A 23,414-nucleotide genomic window follows, 5' to 3' on the forward strand; every position below is an offset into this window, starting at 1 on the left:
GTTAGAATTTATTGTAGTGTTACTAAGGTAGATTTTATGTATTTATTTATTTGAGAGTGATTAAGACAGAGAGAGACAAAGGGAGAGACAGAGGCAGATACAGATAAATACCTACACAGAGATCACCCACCTTGTTCACTCCCCAAATGGCTCCAATAGCCAGGGCTGGACCAGAGCCGTAGCTTAGGAGCTGGGAACTTAGTGCAGATCTCCCATGTGGATGGCAGGAATCCAAGTACTTGGTTTATCACTGCTGTCTCCCAAGTCTGCATTAGCAGGAAACTGGAGTAAGGAGCCAAAGCCAGGTATCAAACCAATTCCAATATGGGATGCAGGTATCTTAACTGCTAAGCTGAATAGTCACCCCTCCCCCCAGGTAGATTCTTTTTATTTATTTATTTATCATAAAGATTTATTTATTTATTTGAAAGGCAGAGTTACAGAGAGAGGGAGACTCAGAGAGAAGATTTTATATCCACTGGTTTACTCCCCAAATTGTTGCAATGGCTGGAGCTGGGCCTATCTTAAGCCAGGAGCCAGGAGTTTCTTTTGGGTTTCCCATATGGGTTCAGGGGTCCAAGTACTTGGGCCATCCTCTGCTGCTTTCTCAGGAGCATTGGCAGGGAGCTGGATTGAAAGTGGAGCAGCCGGGACTTGAACCAGTGCCCATATGGGATGCTGGTGCTGCAAGTGGCAGCTTTACCTACTATGTCATAGCACCCCACTCCCCCTGGCAGATTCGTAAGAGAATCTCAAATACAAATTATTTCTGCGTGCTAACTTATGTCAATAGTATTTTTACAGATTGCTCCCTGCCCTCCCCTCTTTTTTTTTTTTTTTTTTTTTTTTTAAGATTTATTTGTTTGGAAAGCAGAATGACAGAATAGTAATACAGAGATCTTTCATCTGCTGGTTTACTCCCCAGATGGCTTCAGCAGCTGGTAGTGGGCCATGCTGAATTAAGGAATCAGGAACTCTATCCAGATCTCCCATGTTGGTGGCAGTGACTCAGGTACTTGAGCCCTCACCTGCTACTTCCCAGGAATATTATCAGGGAGCTGGATCAAAAGTGCTGTAGGGGCTGGCTCAAGTCCCAGCTGCTCCGCTTTGGAATCCAGCTCCCTGCTACTGTGCTTGGGAAAGCAGAGGAAGATATACCAAGTGGTTGGCCCCCTGCATCCACATGGGAGACCTTGAGAAGGCTTCTGGCCCCTCGCTTTGGATTGGCCCAGCTCTAGCCATTGCAGCCATTTGGGGAGTGAACCAGTGGATGGGAGAGGGGCACGTTGGTTTGGCCTCTGGTCAGGTAGAGAATGGCAATGGCAGGAGCACAAATTGGAGTGAACTAGCATATCTCAAACCAGAGCAGTGAGAGGGAGGAGACCTGGGATCCCCAGTCTCCTTGGAGGTCATGCCCCTAATGACCTAATGACTTCCCACCAGCCCCCATCTCCTAAATGTTCTACCACCTCTCCCAGTAGTACTGTCCTAGAGACTCAAGACTTCAACACAGGTGCCCTTGGGTGACATTCAGTGTCCAAACCATCACACTGATTTAGAGATTTAAAAATAAAACTACTTGAACAACTACAAAATTTTTTTTAAAAGATATATTATTAGATTCCACATATTTAACCTGACTCCTACAGTTTCTCAGTGGGAAAGTAAGGATTGATATTTATGATAATGATCAATCCCATGTACAGTGAGACTCTGAAAGGCTTTTTGGTTTGTCAAAGTTTGAGTGTGGCATAGTATTAATTGAATTTTAGTCTTTCAGCATTCATACCTCTGCTTCCTATGAAAGATATTCAGAATTCTAATCAGTCAGTTTAATTTATAAATATGCTTTTAGAACTAAAAGTTGTGGATTACTTTGAAATTGATACCTCAAGGAAATATACAGAAGTAATTTCATATTTTATGCTTTGATAAATGCTTATATTGTAGATGCTTTAAAATTGCTAATTCATTCATGTGTAATCCAAATAATCTATATTTGGGAACTTCCTGTTAAAACTTTCCATATCCTATTATTATAGGAAAGGAATTTTACTCTAGTTATGAAACATATTCTAAGTAAGATGAAATGGTTTTTAAAAATATTTTGAGATATAATTTGTTTTACTTCACCTAATCTATTCATATTTAAATTTTTATTTTCAGCCTGTCTAGTAATTATGATGCTCAAATGAAGAGTCTGTTAAGGATTGTGAGAATATTTTGTCATGTGTTTCGGATTGGTCCATCCTCCCCCAGTAATGGAATTGATATGGGCTACAATGGGAATAAAACTCCAAGAAGTCAAGTGTTCAAGGTCAGAAAAATATATGACATTTTCAGGAAGGTTAGACATAAAAGAGGAAAATTTGATAATGCATGCCTTCATTCATTAGAAACTTCATTAATAGGATGTTATTTTGGTTCATACTATCTCACTTTTTAACTTAATCTTTCTCCTTGCAGCTTTATCTATCTAATCAATAGAAAATCTTGACTGATGAACTTTCTGTATTTTTCTCATCAGTAAAATTTACTTCTGTTAGTGTTTTTTCTTTTCTTTTCCTTTTTTTTTTTTTCCTAAAGATGTATTTATTTGAAAGGAGGAGTTACAGAGAGGCAGAGGCAAAGGTTGAGAAAGAGAAGTCTTCCATCCGCTGTTTCACTCGCTGGAAGGTCATGATGGCTGGAGCTATGCCGATTTGAAGCCAGGAGCCAGGAGCTTCTTCCGGGTCTCCTATGCGGGTGCAGGGGCACAAGGACCTGGGCCATCTTGTACTGCTTTCCTAGGCCATAGCAGAGAGCTGGATCGGAATTGGAGCAGCCGGGACTCGAACTGGCTCCCATATGGGATGCTGGCACTGCAGGTGGCAGCTTTACCCGCTACACCACAGCGCCAGCCCCTAGTGTTTTTTTTATTAAGGCTAGAGAGATTTATTTTATTTATTTTTATTTTTTATTTTTTTGACAGGCAGAGTGGACAATGAGAGAGAGAGACAGAGAGAAAGGTCTTCCTTTGCCGTTGGTTCACCCTCCAATGGCCGCCGCGGCCAGCGCATCACGCTGATCCGAAGCCAGAAGCCAGGTGCTTCTCCTGGTCTCCCATGCGGGTGCAGGGCCCAAACACTTGGGCCTTCCTCCACTGCACACCCTGGCCACAGCAGAGAGCTGGCCTGGAAGAGGGGCAACCGGGACAGAATCCGGTGCCCCGACCGGGACAAGAACCCAGTGTGCTGGCGCCGCAGGGGGAGGATTAGCCTATTGAGCTGTGGCGCCGGCCTAAGGCTAGAGAGATTAAGTGATAAAATTTGACTTTATTGGACTACCTATTTCCAGTGTTATGTGTTGCCATAATTTTTTCTTTATTTTTATTGTGTGTGTTTTGTGTATGTGTGTTTAGATTTTATTTATTTATTTATTTATTTGAGAGGTAGAGTTACAGAGAGAGAGAGGGAGAGACATAGAGAAAGGCATTCCATCCATCTACTGGTTCACTCCCCAAATGGCCTCAACAGCTGGACCTGGGCCAATCCAAAGCCAGGAGCCAGGAGCTTCTTTCAGGTCTCTCCAGCTGGAGGCTTAGCCTATTATGCCACAGCCAGGCCCCTGTGTATATGTTTTAAAGTAAGGTTCTACTCATTTACTGGATTTACCAAAAGGTCATACCAGGGATCATTTCAGGAAATAATTATTGAGATATTTTCTTAAAAATTTGTTTATTGCTACAGCTATCTCTTTTATTATTATTATTATTATTATTATTATTATTTTTTTTTTTTGACAGGCAGAGTGGACAGTGAGAGAGAGAGACAGAGAGAAAGGTCTTCCTTTGCCGTTGGTTCACCCTCCAATGGCTGCCGCGGCTGGGGCGCTGCGGCCGGCGCACCGCGCTGATCCGATGGCAGGAGCCAGGTACTTCTCCTGGTCTCCCATGGGGTGCAGGGCCCAAGCACTTGGGCCATCTTCCACTGCACTCCCTGGCCAGAGCAGAGAGCTGGCCTGGAAGAGGGGCAACCGGGACAGAATCCGGCGCCCCGACCGGGACTAGAACCCAGTGTGCCGGCGCCGCAAGGTGGAGGATAAGCCTAGTGAGCTGCGGCGCCGGCCACAGCTATCTCTTTTATTTAGACTTGTGTGGATGAAGTCTTTAGAAAAATGATTTCATATAAAATCAGAGGCAGTATTGTTATTTATGTAAAATTATTATTTTTATGAAGTAAACAAAATGAAAGTTAGTATGGGCATAATTGTTATTGCTATTTTGTACTTTTAAATAACTCAGATTTTGGAAAAACGTGTAATATAAGAACTTTCAGTTTTTATTTTTTTTTATTTTTAAAGATTTATTTTATTTGAAAGGTGTTGCCATAGAGAGGGAGAGGCAGAGTCAGAGAGAGAGAAGTCTTCTGTCTGCTGGTTCATTCTCCAAATGGCCAAACGTTTGGAGCTGGGCTAATCCAAAGCCAGAAGCCAGGAGCTTTCCCAGGGTCTCCCACATTGGTGCAGGGATTCAAGGGCTTGGGCTGTCTTCTGCTGCCTTCCCAGGCGCATCAACAGGGAGCTGAATTGGAAGTGGAGCAGCTGGGTTTTGCACTGGTGCCCATATGGATTGCCTGCACTGCAGGCAGCAGCCCATCCTGCTACACCACAGTGCCAGCCCCTAGGTGTTTTGTCTTTTTTTTTTTTAAGATATATCTATTTACTTGAAAGTATTACAGAGAGAGAGAGAGAGAGAGAGAAAGAGATAGAGACAGAGAGAGGTCTTCTATCCCCTGGTTCCAAGATGGCCACAATGGCTAGGGCTAAGCCAAGTTGAAGCCAGAACTAAGGAGTTTCATCCGGGTCTCTCATTTGGGTAGCAAGGGCCAAACACTTGGACCATCTTCTGTCGCTTTTCCCAGGCCATTATCAAAGAGCTGGATCAAAAGTGGAGTAGCTAGGCCATGAACTGGCACCCATATGTGATGCCAGCATCACAGGTGGCAGCTTTACCTGCTACACCACAGTGCTGGCCCCTCCTGTTACTATTTTTTGAAAGACTTATTTATTACATCTGAAAGGCAGAGTTACAGAAAGAGAGGAACAGACTGAGAGAGAGATATTCCTTCCACTTCCATTGGAGCTAGGCCAATCTGAAGCCAGAGTTTCCTCTGGGTCTCCCACGTGGGTGCAGGGATCCAAGCACCTGGACCATCTTCCACTGCTTTCCCAGTCCATTTCCAGGAAGCTGGATCAAAAGTGGAGCAGCTAGGACTCAACAAGCACCCATATAGAATGCCAGCACCACAGGCAGGGGCCCTATGCCACAATGCCAGTCCTACCTTGTGTTAGTTTTTTTTTTTCTTTTTAATATTTATTCATTTATTTGAAAGGCAGTTACAGAGAGGCAGAGGCAGAAAAAGAGAGAGAGGTCTTTCATCCACTGGTTCACTCCCCAGATGGCCACAATGGCTGGAACTGGGCCAATCCAAAGCCAGTAGCCAGGAGCTTCCTCTAGGTTTCCCACAAGGGTTCAGGGGCCCAAGCACTTTGGCCATCTTCCACTGCTTTCGCAAGCCAAAGCAGAGGGCCCGGATCAGAAGTGGAGCAGCTGGGACTTGAACCAGCGCCCACATGGGATGCTGGCACTGCAGACTGGGGCTTTTAACCCTCAGCGCCATAGCGCTACCCCCTCATGTTAGTTTTAAAGTTGATTTTTCTCAAGAGATTTTTAAAAAGCTTTATTTATTTGTTTGAAAGGCAGGTGACAAAGAGGGAGAGACACAGTGACAGAGTTCTTTCATCTCTTGGTTCACTCCCTAAATGGCTGCAACAGCTAGCCAGGTCTGAGCCAGGTTTAAGGCAGGAGCCAGAAACTTCATCAGGTTTCTCACATAGGTGGCTGAAACCTGAGTACTTGGGCCATCACCTGCTGTTTCCCCAAAGCATTTAGTAGAAAGCTGGATCAGAAGCAGAAATGGGACTTGATCCCTGGCACTCTTACATGGATGTGGCCATCCCAAGTGGCAGGTTAACCCATTAACATTGCAATGCCTTTCCCTAAGGAATGTCCTTAAAAATTTTATTTATCTGAGAGGCAGAGAGATGAGAGAGAGATAAAGACAGTTCCCATCCACTGGTGCATTCTCCAAATGCCCTCAACAGCCAGGACTAGGCCCAGGCTGAAGTTGGGAGCTGGGAGTGCAGGCCAGGTATCCCAATTTGGGTGGCAAGAACCAAATCCTTTGGCTATCACTGCTGCCTTCAGAGTCAGCATTAGCTGGAAGCTAAAATCAGGAGTTGGAGCAGGAATCAAACTTAAGTACTCCCATGTGGGATGCAGGTATTTTAATTGTTGGGTTGAATGACTGCACCCTTAAGAGATTTTTATAGTATAAAATTTGCCTTTGGTTCATGAAGGCTTGTATTTCTTTAAATGGTCTTTTAATATATAGATAGGTAAACTATCCAAAAAGTGATGCAAATGTTTTTATGTACCACTTCCTTAAAAATTAGCTAGAATTGACAGCTTTACTATCTATAAGATTCAAAACTATTTATGTTAAATGTTTGTTTTCTTACATGGAAAATTTTACAAATATTTGCAAATAAATGGTTTGCAAGCATTTTAACTCTGGTACATTCTTTAATACTGTCAAGAAGTTTTGGTTTTCTGGTACTCAGTGTCTAGCAGAGAAGCTAAAAAAAGAGAAGGGACTGCAGCTGAGAATTCTTAAGAGTTGAAAAGTAGTGGTAATTGTCACAAATTGCCACTTGCAGTTACCAGTTTTGTTCCTAAACAATGGATTCAGTATAGAAAAATAACCAAAAAAAATTCTTGTGGCTTCCCTTTAAACTAGAGTGTTGGGGCCGGTGTTGTGGCATAGCGGGTAAAATTGACACTTGCATCCCACAGGGACCCTGGTTCAAGTTCCAGCTACTCCACTTCTGATCCAGCTCCATGCTAATGCTCCTGAGAAAGCAGTGAAGATGACCCAACTCCCTGGGCCCTTGCACCCAGCTGCAGGAGCTCCTGACTCCTGGCTTAGGTCTGGCCCACCCCTAGTCATTGCAGCCATTTGGGGAATGAGCCAGCAGATGGAAGATTGATGGATCTCTCTCTCCCTACCTGCCTCTCTGTGTGTGTGTATGTGTGTAACTGTGCCTTTCAAATAAATCTTAAAAAAAAAAGTAAAAAATATCTTTAATGCTATTTTGAAAGTTGCTCAATTTCAGCCATATTACAGATCATTAATCTAGGGGTATCTTATAACAAATGCTTTATTGTTTTCCAAATAAATTTTGTGTTAATATTGAGTCTCTAACTAAATGTTACCCAGAAAAGGTCTTATAATGTTACAGAAAGGTATACATATTTGTCTATCTGTTTATTTTTTAACTTCTCATTTTTTCAGTCATTGTAGAAAAATTTTCAGCCGTGTGTGTTTATGTGTGTGTATTTATTTTTTCTTCATCTTTTTTTCCCCTATTGTGCCACCTCCTGGAAGAAGGAAATTATGCATCTTCTTGTAATTCAAACTTTGGCTTTTCAGAACCACTTCCTGGAATACTAGTTAGGTTGATAATCTTACAGTCCTTGTAAATTTGAATCTGAATTCTTGATCTTCTCTTTTTTGTCAGTGATGTTTTAAATGAGTTTTATTGCTCAAATGTTCCCTTCCATGAAGGGCTTTTAAAAAAATTTATTTTCATTTTATTTGAAAGGCACAGAGACAGAGATATTGTCTATCTGTGGGCTTACTCCCCAAAGTTCTGCAGTGGCCAGCCCCAAAGCCAGGAACCCAAAGCACCATCCAGGTTTCCCACGTGTGTGGCAGGGGCCTAACCATCTGAGCCATAATCTCCTTTCTCCTAGAATAGGCATTGTTGGGAAGCTTGATTGAAAGTAGAGGAGCCAGGACTCAAACCAGACCCTCCCATAAGAGATATGGGTGTTCTAAGGAGCAACCTAGACACTGTGTCAAACACCTTCCCCAAAGGTGTTCTTAATGTCTTCTGCCATGGCTCACTCTGTTAGAGAGACTGAATCTATCCTGGATTTTACTTTATATTCATTTTTATATTCATATTTAATAATAAATAGTCAAATCAAGAATAGGCATAGTCACCATTATCTAAATTGGATATAGATATTCATTATTGTCTTTTTTTGTTAAAATTTGAATCTGTCATGTACTTGCAAATTATATCAGAAAATAAATATGAGCTAAGTAGTCTCCCTATAGGCATTTCATGCTTCATTTAAATATTTGTCTTAACAGGCAGAAAAGAATATCATTGTTATTCTTTTTTAGCTTTTTTTTGTAGAATCCAGACTTTGTGTTTAGCATAAGCACAGATTTCAAAAATTTTTTGCACCAAAGTAAACTTAACTTCATTTTCCAAAAATTCTGAAGTCTCCTTGTATATCTATGATATGTAAATAAACTTTTTTTTTCTCCCAGTTATTTTAATTTCATTTTTAGGACACTTTAGGCATTTTTTTTTTTGAGGAACAGATATAGGCAATTTATTTGCAGCTCTCCCCCAATGCGCACACACACTTCACACACATTCAACATATGATGATTAAACAGTCATAACTACCACCAAGATTCCTGTTCAAGATAAGGAAAAATGGGAGGCTCAAAGAACTCACTGCTCCAAAACACTTGTGAAATCTATTTGGATGAATGTTGGAAATTTGTTTTTTTGTTTGTTTGTTTTGAATTTTATTTAAGGTGTATAAGGTCCATGTATTTCACATATACAGATTTAGGAGCATAGTGATACTTCCCACCCTAAGTATCTATGAAACATGCATTTAACCTTTTTAAAGAACCCTTTGTGTGACTGAACATTTTTCTCCCCTGAGGTCATAATAAAAGGTTATGTAGGCATACCTTTGCATTATCTCTAAACCAAATATCTCAGAAAACGTTTCTTAATTTTAGCACCTTTTCTGAAGAGGCCAGATGTTTTCAAACCATCTAGTTCTGGTTCTCTGTTTTTTTTTTTTTTTTAACTTTTATTTAATGAATATAAATTTCCAAAGTACAGCTTATAGATTACAATGGCTTCCCCCCCATAACGTCCCTCCCACCCGCAACCCTCCCCTTTCCTGCTCCCTCTCCCCTTCCATTCACATCTAGATTCATTTTCGATTCTCTTTATATACAGAAGATCAGGTTAGCATACATTAAGTAAAGATTGCAACAGTTTGCTCCCACACAGAAACATAAAGTGAAAAATACTGTTTGAGTACTAGTTATAGCATTAAATCTCAATGTACAGCACACTGAGGACAAAGATCCTACATGAGGAGTAAGTGCATAGTGACTCCTGTTGTTGACTTAACAAATTGACACTCTTGTTTATGGCCTCAGTAATCACCCTAGGCTCTTGTCATGAGCTGCCAAGGCTATGGAAGCCCCCTGAGTTCACTGACTCTGATCATATTTAGACAAGGTCGTAGTCAAAGTGGAAGTTCTCTTCTCCCTCAGAGAAAGGTACCTCCTTCTTTGATGACCTGTTCTTTCCACAGGGATCTCACTTGCGGAGATCTTTCATTTAGGTCCCCCCCCCCCGAGTGCCTTGGCTTTCCATGACTTTAGGCATTTTTGACAACTGCTTTTTACTCTGAACAATTATTTTCTCTTAAATTTTGAACTTTCATTTTGGTAAAATATTTTTATTCTTAAAAACATTATCAAGTAGTAGCTGTTAAGGAATCTATTAGTCTCTTTCTAGTCAGTTTTAAGAATTACATGTCAAATCTTTAAAGGGTGGCAAAATGACCTGCTTTGTCACTTAGAAAGATGAAAATAGAAACTGTCCATCTATGTGTGAGGTCACTTCTCATTGTAGTGAGATTGAAGTTGTTAAAAGCCTTTACTGTTTGCTGTTTGCTGAACTGTTAGGTTGGAAATACCATTTTAATTTTTACCACATTTTATCTAAGCTAGCAATTGATTGCTACTTTCCATTTCATCAACTAGAGATTCTAACATGTCACTTTATTGTTAGGATTAACTAATGGGTTTTCCATTAAGAATGAGTGGGTTTATAGGCTATGTGTTTTTAGCAGGTGAAATGGTTTAACATCCTGTTACACTAGTACTCTGATTTATTTTAAAAGTCCTTTAAGTTAATCTTAACAGTTCACTGTTCTTTCAGTGTTGAGATTCTTATCTCATGTCTTGGGAACTTTGGAATATTGGAAGATTGTTTTTATTATCAAAGCAGGGTGAGCATGAGTAAGATAATAAAGGTTTCCTGATTCTTCATATGCTCTTTTTTTGTGTGTGAATAGTAAGCTTTGCTTATTACTGATTCCATAGAATTGTATTTGTAAAATTTCGAAGCTGAGAGAGATTGATGAAATTTTAACTTTAAGATCTTATCTTTGGGGCCGGCGCCGCAGCTCACTAGGCTAATCCTCCGCCTGCCGCGCCGGCACCCCAGGTTCTAGTCCCGGTTGGGGCGCCAGATTCTGTCCTGGTTGCTCCTCTTCCGGGCCAGCTCTCTGCTGTGGCCCGGGAGTGCAGTGGAGGATGGCCCAGGTGCTTGGGCCCTGCACCTGCATGGGAGACCAGGAGGAAGCAACCATGAGGAAGCAACGCGCCAGCTGTAGCAGCCACTTGGGGAGTGAACCAACGGCAAAAGGAAGACCTTTCTTTCTGTCTCTCTCTCACTAACTCTGCCTGTCCAAAAAAAAAAAAAAAAAAAAAAAAAAAGATGATCTTATCTTTGGTTGTGGCATTTGGTATTTCAGGTTAAGAATAGCCAGGCTAGATACTGTGCAATTGTACTATGAGTAAACTTGTTAGTAATGCTTTCCTGTCAGTTCTCTAACTTGGGCACCTCCTTTTTTTTTTTTTTTTTTTTAAGATTTATTTATTTATTTTAAAGGCAGAGTTACAGAGAGGCAGGGACAGAGAGAGAGAGAGAGGGAAAGAGAGAGAGGGGTCTTCCATCCCCTGGTTCACTGCCCAGGTGGCTGCAACTGCCAGAACTGGGCCAATCGAAAGCCAGGAGCCAGGAGCTTCCTCCGGGTCTCCCACATGGGTGCAGGGGCCCAAGGACTTGGGCCATCTTCTACTGCTTTCCCAGGCTGTAGCAGAGAGCTGCATAGGAAGTGGAGCAGCTGGGACTTGAACTGGTACCCATATGGGATGGTGGCACTGCAGGCGGCAGCTTTACCCACTACGCCACAGTGCTGACCCCTTGGGCACCTCTTGAATCATTATCTACATTTTACAAAATTGTCGAACAACTCTGTGATTATATATTATAGTAATATATAATGTAAAATGTTTATAAGTCATGTAAGATTGTCATATTACTGATACTATATATAGAAATATAGTTGTGATGAAGATCACTCAGTAATATGAAATGAGGCAGTATATTCACAGTACCAAGAATTTACTTATTGTTCAGTAACAATTGAGGTGTATGGTGCTTTGTATCTTAAGTATATTTTATAAGTACTTATGATTATAGTGAGCATCTTAGAAATAATATGCAATGGTTTGTTTCTAACTTTTATATTTTACTTTAATTCTTTTTGTCTGGGCTTCTTCCACAATTAGAAATCAAAGTAATTTTTATAGTGATTTTGTGTGTTTGTGTGTGTTTGTGTGTGTGTGTGTGTGTTTGAGGAATGAATTTTCTGAATAGATCTTCAAAGATTTAGTGAAGTCATCTCAAGATTAAGATTTCATGTGTGACTGAGAAAAGAAAACATGGGGGAAAAGAGAAAAGTGAAAAGCTAACATGGCTTATTCCCCTTTTTTTCTTTTAGTTCTTGGCTATCTTTCTTTATTGAAAACACTAGCTTTTTAATATCTTTATTGTCACTGTCATTTTTACACAGCTTTTTTCCTTTGATGATATTTCTAGAGTCTTCAAAGTTTGTCTTTAATTTTTGTGTATTGTCAATATTTGAAGATGAGATTGTTACGTTAGGCTTAGTGCTCATCTGCATAATCAACATGTGTCACTATTCTGATTTTCCAGGTTTTATCCCTTCTCATTTACAGACCAAATGATTCTTTTTTTCTTTGGTTTCAAGTAGTTTTCTGTCACCACCTGTTCTTTCCATTCTGGAGGTTCATTTTCTGATGTAAAGCACAATAGTTCTGCTGACATAAAGGTTTTTTTTTTCATCTTCTACAGCAGGTTCAGTGTTTTGTTCCTGAGGAGAAACTGTCAGCTCAAACTTGGCTCATGATTAGCATTTCCAGGGAAGCTATCATGCAAATGTTTATGGCAGCTGGTAACTCTTATCCTTCTTCTCCCATCTCAGGGACCCAAATTTTCCAACTGTTGTTCGTGACTTTGGAAAAGCCCTTACATTTGTGGGTATAGTTTCTCTTAAAAAGGGAAACCTGCACAAACTTGCCTACCTAGTGCATACTAACTAAATGTTTGTTCACTTAGTGAAACTTGGTTTTTGTTGATTATAGTTGATGGTAGTTTGTTATATTCTGTTTTTTTTTCTTTTTTTCTTTTTTCTTTTTCTTATTTTTGACAGGCAGAGTGGACAGTGAGAGAGAGACAGATAGAGAGAAAGGTCTTCCTTTGCCGTTGGTTCACCCTGCAATGGCCGCCGCAGCCGGCTTGCTGCGGCCGGCGCACCGCGCTGATCCGAAGCCAGGAGCCAGGTGCTTCTCCTGGTCTCCCATGGGGTGCAGGGCCCAAGGACTTGGGCCATCCTCCACTGTACTCCCTGGCCACAGCAGAGAGCTGGCCTGGAAGAGGGGCAATGGGGACAGACGACCCAACCGGGACTAGAACCCGGTGTGCCAGCGCTGCAAGGCAGAGGATTAGCCTATTGAGCCACGGCACCGGCCTGTGTTTTTTTCTTTTAATATGTTAGATGAAGACCTGGAGTGATTTGATTACTTGTAAATTCATTAAGTAAAATAGCCCCCCAAAAGATTGTGTTATCAGTATGTGAAGAAAAGCTGAAGATGCTTTGTAATTATTTGTTAAACATTAATTAAGAAGAATTTCATGGTATAACAGGTTACTTAAACATTTTTTTAAAGTTCAAAATATGATTGTATCATCTCTTTCTATAGTGGTCTATAAGAATATTTTGGGACCAGCATTGTGGTGTGGCAGGTTAAGACACAGCCTGTGATGCTGCATCCCATATCAGTACTGGTTAAGTCCCAGTTGCTCTGCTTTTCAGTACAGCTCCCTGCTAATGGCACCTGGGAAAGCAGCAGAAATGGTCCAAGTGATTGGACTCCTGCCACATATGCTGAAGACCTAGATGGAGTTCCTGGTCTCTGGCTTTGGCCTGACCCAGTCCAGTCATTATGACCATGTAGGGAGTAAACCAACAGTTGGGTGATCTCTTCCTCAATGTATCTCCCCCTTTCTGTGCGACTCTGCCTTTGAAATAAATAAATCTTAAAACAAACAAACAGGGGCCGGCAGTGTGATGCAATAGGTTAATCCTCCGCCTGCGGTGCCAGCATCCCATATGGGTGCCAGTTCCAGTCCCGGGTTGCTCCTCTTCCAGTCCAGCTCTCTGCTGTGGCCTGTGATAGCAGTAGAAGGTGGCCCAAGTGCTTGGGCCCCTGCACCCGCATGGGAGACTGGGAAGAAGCACCTGGCTCCTGGCTTCGGATCGGCGCAGATCCAGCTGTAGTGGCCATTAGGAGAGTGAACCAACGTAAGGAAGACCTCTCTCTCTGTCTTTCCCGCTCACTGTCTGTAACTCTAGCTGTCAAATAAATAAATAAACTCTTAAACAAACAAACAAAACAACCAGCAAGATTACTTCTTTAGTTGAAATACTTTGAGGACTGATTCTTGTGAAGCACATTGTCTGATTTGTAGCAATCCATGATCCAGTCAGACTCAAAAGTAAGTTTAGCATTTATTTTCAGAAAGACAAATCATTCTCAATAGGAATATTTAAAATAGTGAAGATGAAACACTGTTTAGCCCCTTCCCATTGTTAATCTTCATTTGGAATCTAAAATGTTCTCATAGGTCTTTAATAGTAGTTGGGCGTTTATATTTATGCTCATTTTAAAAATTATTGATTGGAGGTTAGCATTGTGGTATACTGGGTAAAGCTGCCACCTGCAGTACCAGCATCCCATATAGGCGCTGGTTTGAGTCCCTGCTGTTCCACTTCTGATCCAAGGTCCTTGTTGATGTGCCTGGGAAAGCAGCAGAAGATGGTCCAAGTCCTTGGGCCCCTGCACCCATGTGGGAGACCCAGAAAAAGCTCTTGGCTTCAGCTTGGCTCAGCTCTGGCCGTTGCAGCCATTTGGGGAGTGAGCCAGTGAATGGAAGATCTCCTCTCTGTTTCTCTGCCTCTGCTTCTGCCACTCTGTAACTCTGCCTTCCAAATAAATAAATAAATAAATCTTTTAAAAAATTACTGATTGTTGCAGATCTTGTTTATATTTCATCTTTAGTGTTTGGTCCTATGGTAGCATTTGTGATGAAATGATTTAAAAAGTAAAATGACATTTTTTATTAATTTACAGAAGACATTTCATTATTTTCAATAGGAATATTTTAAATAGTATAGAAGTAAGAAACAGTTTATTCCCTTTACTTTTTTTTTAAAAACTATTAATCTTGAGGCCAGTGCTGTGGCGTAGTAGGCTAAGCCTCCACCTACAGTGCTGGCAATCCCATTTGGATGCTAATTCCTGTCCCAGCTGCTCCTCTTCAGATATAGCTCTCTGCTTTTGGCTTGGGAAAGCAGTGGAAGATGTCTCAAGTGCTTGGGCCCCTGCATCTGTGTAGGAGACCTGGAAGAAGCTCCTGGCTCCTGGCTTTTGATAAGCTCAGCTCCACTTGGTGTGGCCACTGGGAGAGTGAACCAGTGGACAGAGGACCTTTTTCTCTGTCTCTCCCTCTCTGTCTGTAACTCTCCCTCTCAAATAAATTAATAAAAAAAATTTTTAAAAAAACCTTAAATTTAATATGTTATCCCTCTTAGTATTTTTTTTTGTTTCTTCTACTTAATACTTTGGTTGAATACTGTAATCAATACACAGTTATTCTTAAGTGCTGAAACTTAACTAAAAGTGATTGCTGTTAAATACAAGAGTGGGAATAAGAGAGGGAAGAGATGTGCAATTCGGGTCATGCTCAAGCTGACTTACCTCAAACGGTAGAGTTAGAAACATACCAGGGGATTCCAATTCAAGCCCATCAAGGTGGCATGTACCAATGCCATCTCACTAGTCCCAGTGATCAATTTCTGTTCACAATTGATCATAATGATAGGACTAAGAACCAAAGGGATCACATAAACAAGACTAGTGTCTGCAAATACTAGCTGATAGAATAAAAAAGGGAGAGAAAGATCCAACATGGGAAGTGAGATACACAGCAGACCCATAGAATGGCAAATGTCCTAAACAGCACTCTGGCCTCAGAATCAGCCCTTAAGGCATGCAGATCTGGCTGAAAAGCCCATGAGAGTATTTCAGGCATGGAAAGCCAAGACACTCTGGGGGGAAAAAAAACAACCTAAATGAAAGATCTCTGTGAGTGAGATCCCAGTGGAAAGAACAGGTCATCAAGGAAGGAGGTACCTTTCTCTGAAGGGAGGAGAGAACTTCCACTTTGACTACGACCTTGTCTAAATATGATCAGAGTCAGTGAACTCAGGGGGCTTCCATAGCCTTGGCAGCTCATGACAAGAGCCTAGGGTGATTACTGATGCCATAAACAAGAGTGTCAATTTGTTAAGTCAACAACAGGAGTCACTATGCACTTACTTCTCATGTAGGATCTTTGTCCTCAGTGTGCTGTACATTGAGATTTAATGCTATAACTAGTACTCAAACAGTATTTTTCACTTTATGTTTCTGTGTGGGAGCAAACTGTTGCAATCTTTACTTAATGTATGCTAACCTGATCTTCTGTATATAAAGAGAATCGAAAATGAATCTTGATGTGAATGGAAGGGGAGAAGGAGTGGTAAAGGGGAGGGTTGCGGGTGGGAGGGAAGTTATGGGTTGGGAAGCCACTGTAATCCATAAGCTGAACTTTGGAAATTTATATTCATTAAATAAAAGTTAAAAAAAGATAATAAAAAAAACTTAATCTTTATTTGGAATTGAGAATTTACCACTCACTCTTATGGTGGAGGTTTAGTAATTTTTCTTGTTTTAAAAATTACTGATTATTAGTGATGAATCATATGTTTAAGCATATATTATATATGTGCATATGTAAATATACTGCATTTTATATTTTTTAATATAAATTATCACAATTCTAAAATTACTTATAAAGAAGGAATCATAGTAAACTAGGCTATTACTAGTATCTTTTGGAATTCTCTTTTTTTTATAATTAACACAATTGTAGGGACAGGTGCTGTGCATAGTGGGTAAAGCCACTGCTTGTTATGCTGATATTCTATATGGGCGTTGGTTTTAGTCCCAGCTACTCCACTTCTGATGCAGCTCCCTGCTAATGCACCTGGGAAGGCAATGGAAAGTGGCCCAAGTCCTTGGGCCCCTGCAACCACATGGGAGACCCAGGGGAAATTCCTAACTGCTGGCTTCAGCCTGGCCCAGCAGTGATAGTTGTGGCCATTTGGGGAGTGAACCAGCAGATGGAAGATCTCTCTCTCTCTGTCTGTCTCTTCCTCTCTATCCTTATGACTCTGACTTTCAAATAAATAGATAAATCTTTAAAAATAAATAAATAAAATTAAAATATTTGTACATAGGAATTTTCATTTTTTAATTGAAAAAAGACTGTTCACATCCCATTAATATGTAAATGTTAGGGGATTATAGAAGTAGCATATACTTGCGAAACTAAATACTTGAAAATTAAAAGAAGAAATAAGCTTTTTAATTTTTAGGTTAGATTTTAATTTTCCCTTCTTAGTCTAAGGAATACTTTAGTGCAAATTAAATTTTTGCTGAAAATGAACAAATAATCATTTATACGACTTTGATATTTTTGTTACCTTTGGTAGTATGGTCATACTGGGAAGATAGAAGTATCTAGAGTCAATTTTCCCTTTTATAATATTTGTTTGGCTGAGTGGATGTTTTTTATCCCATAGTTTTAAAATAATGTTTTTTTAAAATAACTTTTCTTTTTTTCTTAGCCTCTGGAGTTGCTTTGGCACTCATTAGATGAATGGCTAGTTTTAATAGCTACAGAATTGATGAAAAACAAAAAAGATTCGACGGATATCACTTCTATTTTACTGAAACAAAAAGGCCAAGATCAAAATGCTTCTTCCATTCCACCATTTGAACCTCCAGGACCTGCAAACTATGAAAATTTATCCACTGGCACAGGGGAATCTAAACCAGATGCTCTTGCAGGGAAACAGGAAACCAATGCAGATTGTCAGGATGTTATTTCTATGACAGCTAACCGGCTAAGTGCTGTCATTCAAGCTTTTTACATGTGCTGTTCTTGTCAGATGCCTCCGGGGTAAGAAGACTAGGCTTATTTTTTTTCCTCTGGTGAAGAATTCTATGACATTTTTGTAATTCCAGTAACAACAAGTGTGTTGGTTTTTACGTTTTAGTCTTATCTTGTTTAGGATGCTTACTGTACTAATCTAGATCTAGTACAAAATATTTAAATTTCAAGCAAGTTATACAGAAGTTATTTCTGTTCAGAATAGCGAATGTCACCTGAGCATGATTTCTTAATTATGTACTTGAAATGTGTAGAGCATAGATGCTCAAAATCTTTAAAGTCACTTGTTTATATCATCTGTTGATGAATTGTATATATGATTTCATTTTACAAATTGACTAGGCATGCCTGCATTTTCTAAATTTATAAAGACAATACAAAGTAAATTCTTTTTTTTCTTTTAGTCTAAAAGCAAGTTCAGTAGAATTAATATTTACCAAATTTTATATATTATATCACCAACTTTTAGTTTATGTGTTCTAATTATTCTTTACTCCCCACAGAATGACTTCACCTCGTTTTATTGAATTTGTCTGCAAACATGATGAAGTTTTAAAATGTTTTGTTAACAGGTGAGGCTGTCTGGGATTCATAGATTGCTGTGTAGCCTTTCCTCTCTTTATTTACAGTTTCATCTGAAATGAAAAAATATTTCTTTTCATATTCAAAATATGCTCAATAACAAGTGAAAATGTAATAGGTGTGAATTAATATGTTTTTTCTGTTTCAGTTTATATATCTGAATTTGCATTTCACTTATAGCTGCTCACCCTTCTTGTCCATTTAAACAAAATATATTTTTCTTTTAGAAATCCAAAAATCATATTTGATCATTTTCACTTTCTCCTTGAATGTCCTGAGTTGATGTCAAGATTCATGCATATCATAAAAGCACAGGTAGACCTTTTCTTTATCTTGTTTTTAATCTAATGAACTTAGTTTTTGAAGTTTGATTGTTGTTTAATGGAATAATTATTACACTGAAGATTTAAAAGGAATGAAATTACATGTAACTTTAATGTAAGGGTAAAATTCCATCTTTAAGAAATGTGTATTGAGTGCCTACTACATGCAAAGCTTTGTGCAAAAAGAACACATTGCCACAATTCCTGAAGTGAGCTTCATAGAACACTGGTCTTTCATAGGCTGATAGTCTTGGAGAATAGGAATTTGTCTCCCTATCTATTTGGGACATAATAAATATGTCCTTAGGAAACTTAGCACATCAGCAGTATGTTGAAGGCTTTGAGAAGCCCATTGGTAAAAAGAGTGATTTAACTTTGTTACTCCACTAAACGTATTTGACCTGAGAACTTTTCCCCTACCAGAGTTGCACTTGTTCATTCCATGAATCTTGTGTTTAGTAAAACATGCTAGGGAAAAACTTGTTTTGCTTCTTTTTTTTTTTTTTTAACTTTTATTTAATGAATATAAATTTCCAAAGTTCAGCTTATGGATTACAGTGGCTTCCCAACCCATAACTTCCCTCCCACCCACAACCCTCCCCTTTCCCGCTCCCTCTCCCCTTCCATTCACATCAAGATTCATTTTCGATTCTCTTTATATACAGAAGATCAGTTTAGCATATATTAAGTAAAGATTTCAACAGTTTGCACCCACATAGAAACATAAAGTGAAAAATATTGTTTGAGTACTAATTATAGCATTAAATCTCAATGTACAGCACATTAAGGACAAAGATCCTACATGAGGAGTAAGTGCATAGTGACTCCTGTTGTTGACTTTACAAATTGACACTCTTGTTTATGGCATCAGTAATCAGCCTAGGCTCTTGTCATGAGCTGCCAAAGCTATGGAAGCCCCCTGAGTTCACCGACTCTGATCATATTTAGACAAGGTCGTAGTCAAAGTGGAAGTTCTCTCCTCCCTTCAGAGAAAGGTACCTCCTTTGATGACCTGTTCTTTCCACTGGGATCTCACTTGCGGAGATCTTTCATTTCGGTGTTTTTTTTTTTTTTTTTTTTTTTTTTTTTTTTTTTTTTTTTTTTTTTGTGCCAGAGTGTCTTGGCTTTCCATGCCTGAAATACTCTCATGGGCTTTTCAGCCAGATCCGCATGCCTTAAGGGCTGATTCTGAGGCCAGAGTGCTGTTTAGGACATCTGCCATTCTATGGGTCTGCTGTGTATCTCGCTTCCCATGTTGGATCATTCTCTCCCTTTTTGATTCTATCAGCTAGTGCTCGCTTCGGCAGCACATATACTAAAATTGGAATGATTCTATCAGCTAGTGTTTGCAGACACTATTCTTGTTTATGTGATCCCTTTGGCTCTTAGTCCTATCATTATGATCAGTTGTGAACAGAAATTGAACACTGGGACTAGTAAGATGGCATTGGTATGGACTAAGAGTCAAAGGGAGCACATAAACAAGTCTAGTATCTGCTAACACTAACCGATAGAATAAATAAAGGGGAGAGTGATCCAACATGGGATGTGAGATACTCAGCAGACTCATAGAATGGCGGATGTCCTAAATAGCACTCTGGCCTCAGAATCAGCCCTAAAGGCATTCGGATCTGGCTGAAAAGCCCATGAGAGTATTTCAGGCATGGAAAGCCAAGACACTCTGGCAAAAAGATCTCTGTGAGTGAGATCCCAGTGGAAAGAACAGGTCTTCAAAGAGGGAGGTGCCTTTCTCTGAAGGGAGGAGAGAACCTCCACTTTGACTATGACCGTGTCTAAACAAGATAAGAGTCGGAGAACTCAAGGGGCTTCCATAGCCTTGGAAACTCATGAGTGGTGCATAGGGAGATTACTGATGCCATAAACAGGAGTGTCAATTTGTAAAGTCAACAACAGGAGTCACTGTGCACTTACTCCTCATGTAGGATCTCTGTCCTTAATGTGCTGTACACTGAGGCTTAATGCTATAACGAGTACTCAAACAGTATATTTCACTTTGTGTTTCTATGGGGGTGCAAACGATTGAAATCTTTACTTAATGTACACTAAACTGATCTTCTGTAAAAAAAAAAAAAAAAGAAATTATCAATTCCCAACTTGACTCTCACTGGGATTAAACATGACAATAGGTCTGATCTGATTTCATCATCATTTAAAAAAAATCATCTATTATTTTTCACTTTATGTTTCTGTGTGGGAGCAAACTGTTGAAATCCTTACTTAAGGTATACTAAGCTGATCTTCTGTATATTAAGATAATCGAAAATGAATCTTGATGTGAATGGAAGGGGAGAGGGAGTGGGAAAGGGGAGGGTTGTGGGTGGGAGGGACGGTATGGGGGGGGGAAGCCATTGTAACCCATGAGTCGTACTTTGGAAATTTATATTCATTAAATAAAAGATAGAAAAAAAAAAAAGATGGCATTGGTACATGCCACCTTGATGGGCTTGAATTGGAATCCCCTGGTATGTTTCTAACTCTACTATTTGAGGTAAGTCAGCTTGAGCATGTCCCGAATTGCACATCTCTTCCCTCTCTTATTCCCACTCTTATATTTAACAGAGACCACTTTTCAGTTAAGTTTCAACACTTAAGAATAACTGTGTGTTGATTACAGTATTCAACCAAAAGTATTAAGTAGAACCAACAAAAAAAAAAATACTAAGAGGGATAACGTATTAAGTTGTTCATCAACAGTCAGGGCAAGGGCCGATCAAGTCACCGTTTCTCATAGTGTTCATTTCACTTTAACAGGTTTCCTTTTTGGTGCTCGGTTAGTTGTCACCGATCAGGGAGAATATGTGATATTTGTCCCTTTGGGACTGATTATTTCACTCAGCATAATGTTTTGAAATTCCTAACAGGGATCACTTTTCAGTTAAAATTTAAACACCTAAGAATAATTGTGTGTTAATTACAGAGTTCAACCAATAGTACTAGAACAAAAAGAATACTAAAGTGGATAGAGTATTACATTGTTCATCAACAGTCAGGACAAGAGCTGATCAAGTCACTGTTTCTCATAGTGTCCATTTCACTTCAACAGGTTTCCCCTTTGGTGCTCAGTTAGTTGTCGCCAATCAGGGAGAACATATGATATTTGTCCCTTTGAGACTGGCTTAATTCACTCAGCATGATGTTTTCCAGATTCCTCCATCTTGTTGCAAATTATCGGGTTTCATTGTTTTTGACTGCTGTATAGTATTCTATAGAGTACATGTCCCATGTGTTAATTTCTTTATCCAGTCTACTGTTGATGGGCATTTGGGTTGGTTCCAGGTCTTAGCTATTGTGAATTGAGCTGCAATAAACATTAATGTACAGACAGGTTTTTGTTTGCCAATTTAATTTCCTTTGAGTAAATTCCAAGGAGTGGGATGGCTGGGTTGAATGGTAGGGTTATATTCAGGTTTCTGAGGAATCTTCAGACAGACTTCCATAGTGACTTTACCAGTTTGCATTCCCACCAACAGTGGGTTAGTGTCCCTTTTTCCCCACATCCTCTTCAGCATCTATTGTTGGTAGATTTCTGAATGTGAGCCATTCTAACTGGGGTGAGGTGAAACCTCATTGTGGTTTTGATTTGCATTTCCCTGATTGCTAGTGATCTTGAACATTTTTTCATGTGCCTGTTGGCCATTTGGATTTCTTCTTTTGAAAAATGTCTATTGAGGTCCTTGGCCCATCTCTTAAGTGGGTTGTTTCTTTTGATGTTGTGGAGTTTCTTGATTTCTTCGTAGATTCTGCTTATCAACCCTTTATCTGTAGCATAGTTTGTGAATATTTTTTCCCATTCTGTGGGTTGCCTCTTCACTTACCTGACTGTATCTTTTGAAGTACAGAAACTTCTCAATTTGATGCAATCCCAAATGTTAATTTTGGCTTTGACTGCTTGTGCTTCTGGGGTCTTTTCTAAGAAGTCTTTGCCAGTACCTATATCTTGCAGGGTTTTTCCAATGCTCTCTAATAATTTGATGGTGTCAGGTCGTAGATTTAAGTCTCTAATCCATGTTGAGTGAATTTTTGTGTAAGGTGAAAGGTAGGGGTCTTGCTTCATGCTTCTGCACATGGAAATCCAATTTTCCCAGCACCATTTATTGAATAGACTGTCCTTACTGCAGGGATTGATTTTGGATCCTTGATCAAATATGAGTTGGCTGTAGATGTTTGGATTCATGTCTGGTGTTTCAATTCTGTTCCATTGGTCTATCCATCTGTTTCTGTACCAGTACCATGCTGTTTTGATTACCACTGCCCTGTAGTATGTCCTGAAATCTGGTATTGAGATGCCTCCAGCTTTGTTTTTGTTGTACAAGATTGCTTTAGCTATTCAAGGTCTCCTGTGTCTCCATATAAATTTCAGCACCATTTTTTCCAGATCTGAGAAGAAGGTCTTCGGTATCTTGATTGGTATTGCATTGAATGTATAAATTGCTTTTGGGAGAATGGACATTTTGATGATGTTGATTCTTCCAATCCATGAGCATGGAAGATTTTTCCATTTTTTGGTATCCTCTTCTATTTCTTTCTTTAAGGTTTTGTAATTTTCATCATAGAGATCTTTAATGTCCTTGGTTAAGTTTATTTCAAGGTATTTGATTGTTTTTGTAGCTATTGTGAATGGGATTGATCTTAGAAGTTCTTCCTCAGCCGTGGTATTGCCTGTGATTACAAAGGCTGTTGATTTTTGTGCATTTATTTTATATCTTGATACTTTGCCAAACTCTTCTATGAGTTCCAATAGTCTCTTAGTAGAGTTCTTTGGGTCCCCTAAATAAAGAATCATATCATCTGCAAAGAATGATAGTTTGAGTTCTTCCTTCCCAATTTGTATCCCTTTAATTTCTTTTTCTTGCCTAATAGCTCTGGCTAAAACTTCCAGAACTATATTGAATAGCAGTGGTGAGAGTGGGCATCCCTGTCTGGTACCAGATCTCAGTGGAAATGCTTCCAACTTTTCCCCATTCAATAGGATGTTGGCTGTGGGTTTTTCATAAATTGCTTTGATTGTATTGAGGAATGTTCCTTCCATACCCAGTTTGCTTAGAGTTTTCATCATGAAAGGGT

General features: G+C 39.6%; 1 protein-coding gene across 8 annotated transcripts in view; it reads left to right on the forward strand.

The window, feature by feature from the left end:
• Positions 1–23,414, forward strand: part of HACE1 (HECT domain and ankyrin repeat containing E3 ubiquitin protein ligase 1) — a 154,158-nt gene that overhangs the window by 60,816 nt on the left and 69,928 nt on the right. For all 8 annotated transcript variants that reach the window (XM_051855413.2, XM_070073752.1, XM_051855409.2 and 5 more), the window contains 4 exons: positions 2,167–2,317; positions 17,099–17,433; positions 17,928–17,996; positions 18,234–18,321. In XM_051855413.2, coding sequence (XP_051711373.1) covers positions 2,167–2,317; positions 17,099–17,433; positions 17,928–17,996; positions 18,234–18,321 — 643 coding nt within the window. The remainder of the gene's footprint in view (positions 1–2,166; positions 2,318–17,098; positions 17,434–17,927; positions 17,997–18,233; positions 18,322–23,414) is intronic.

Source organism: Oryctolagus cuniculus, chromosome 5 (genome assembly GCF_964237555.1).
Source record: "Oryctolagus cuniculus chromosome 5, mOryCun1.1, whole genome shotgun sequence".
In the NCBI taxonomy this organism is placed as follows: Eukaryota; Metazoa; Chordata; class Mammalia; order Lagomorpha; family Leporidae; genus Oryctolagus; species Oryctolagus cuniculus.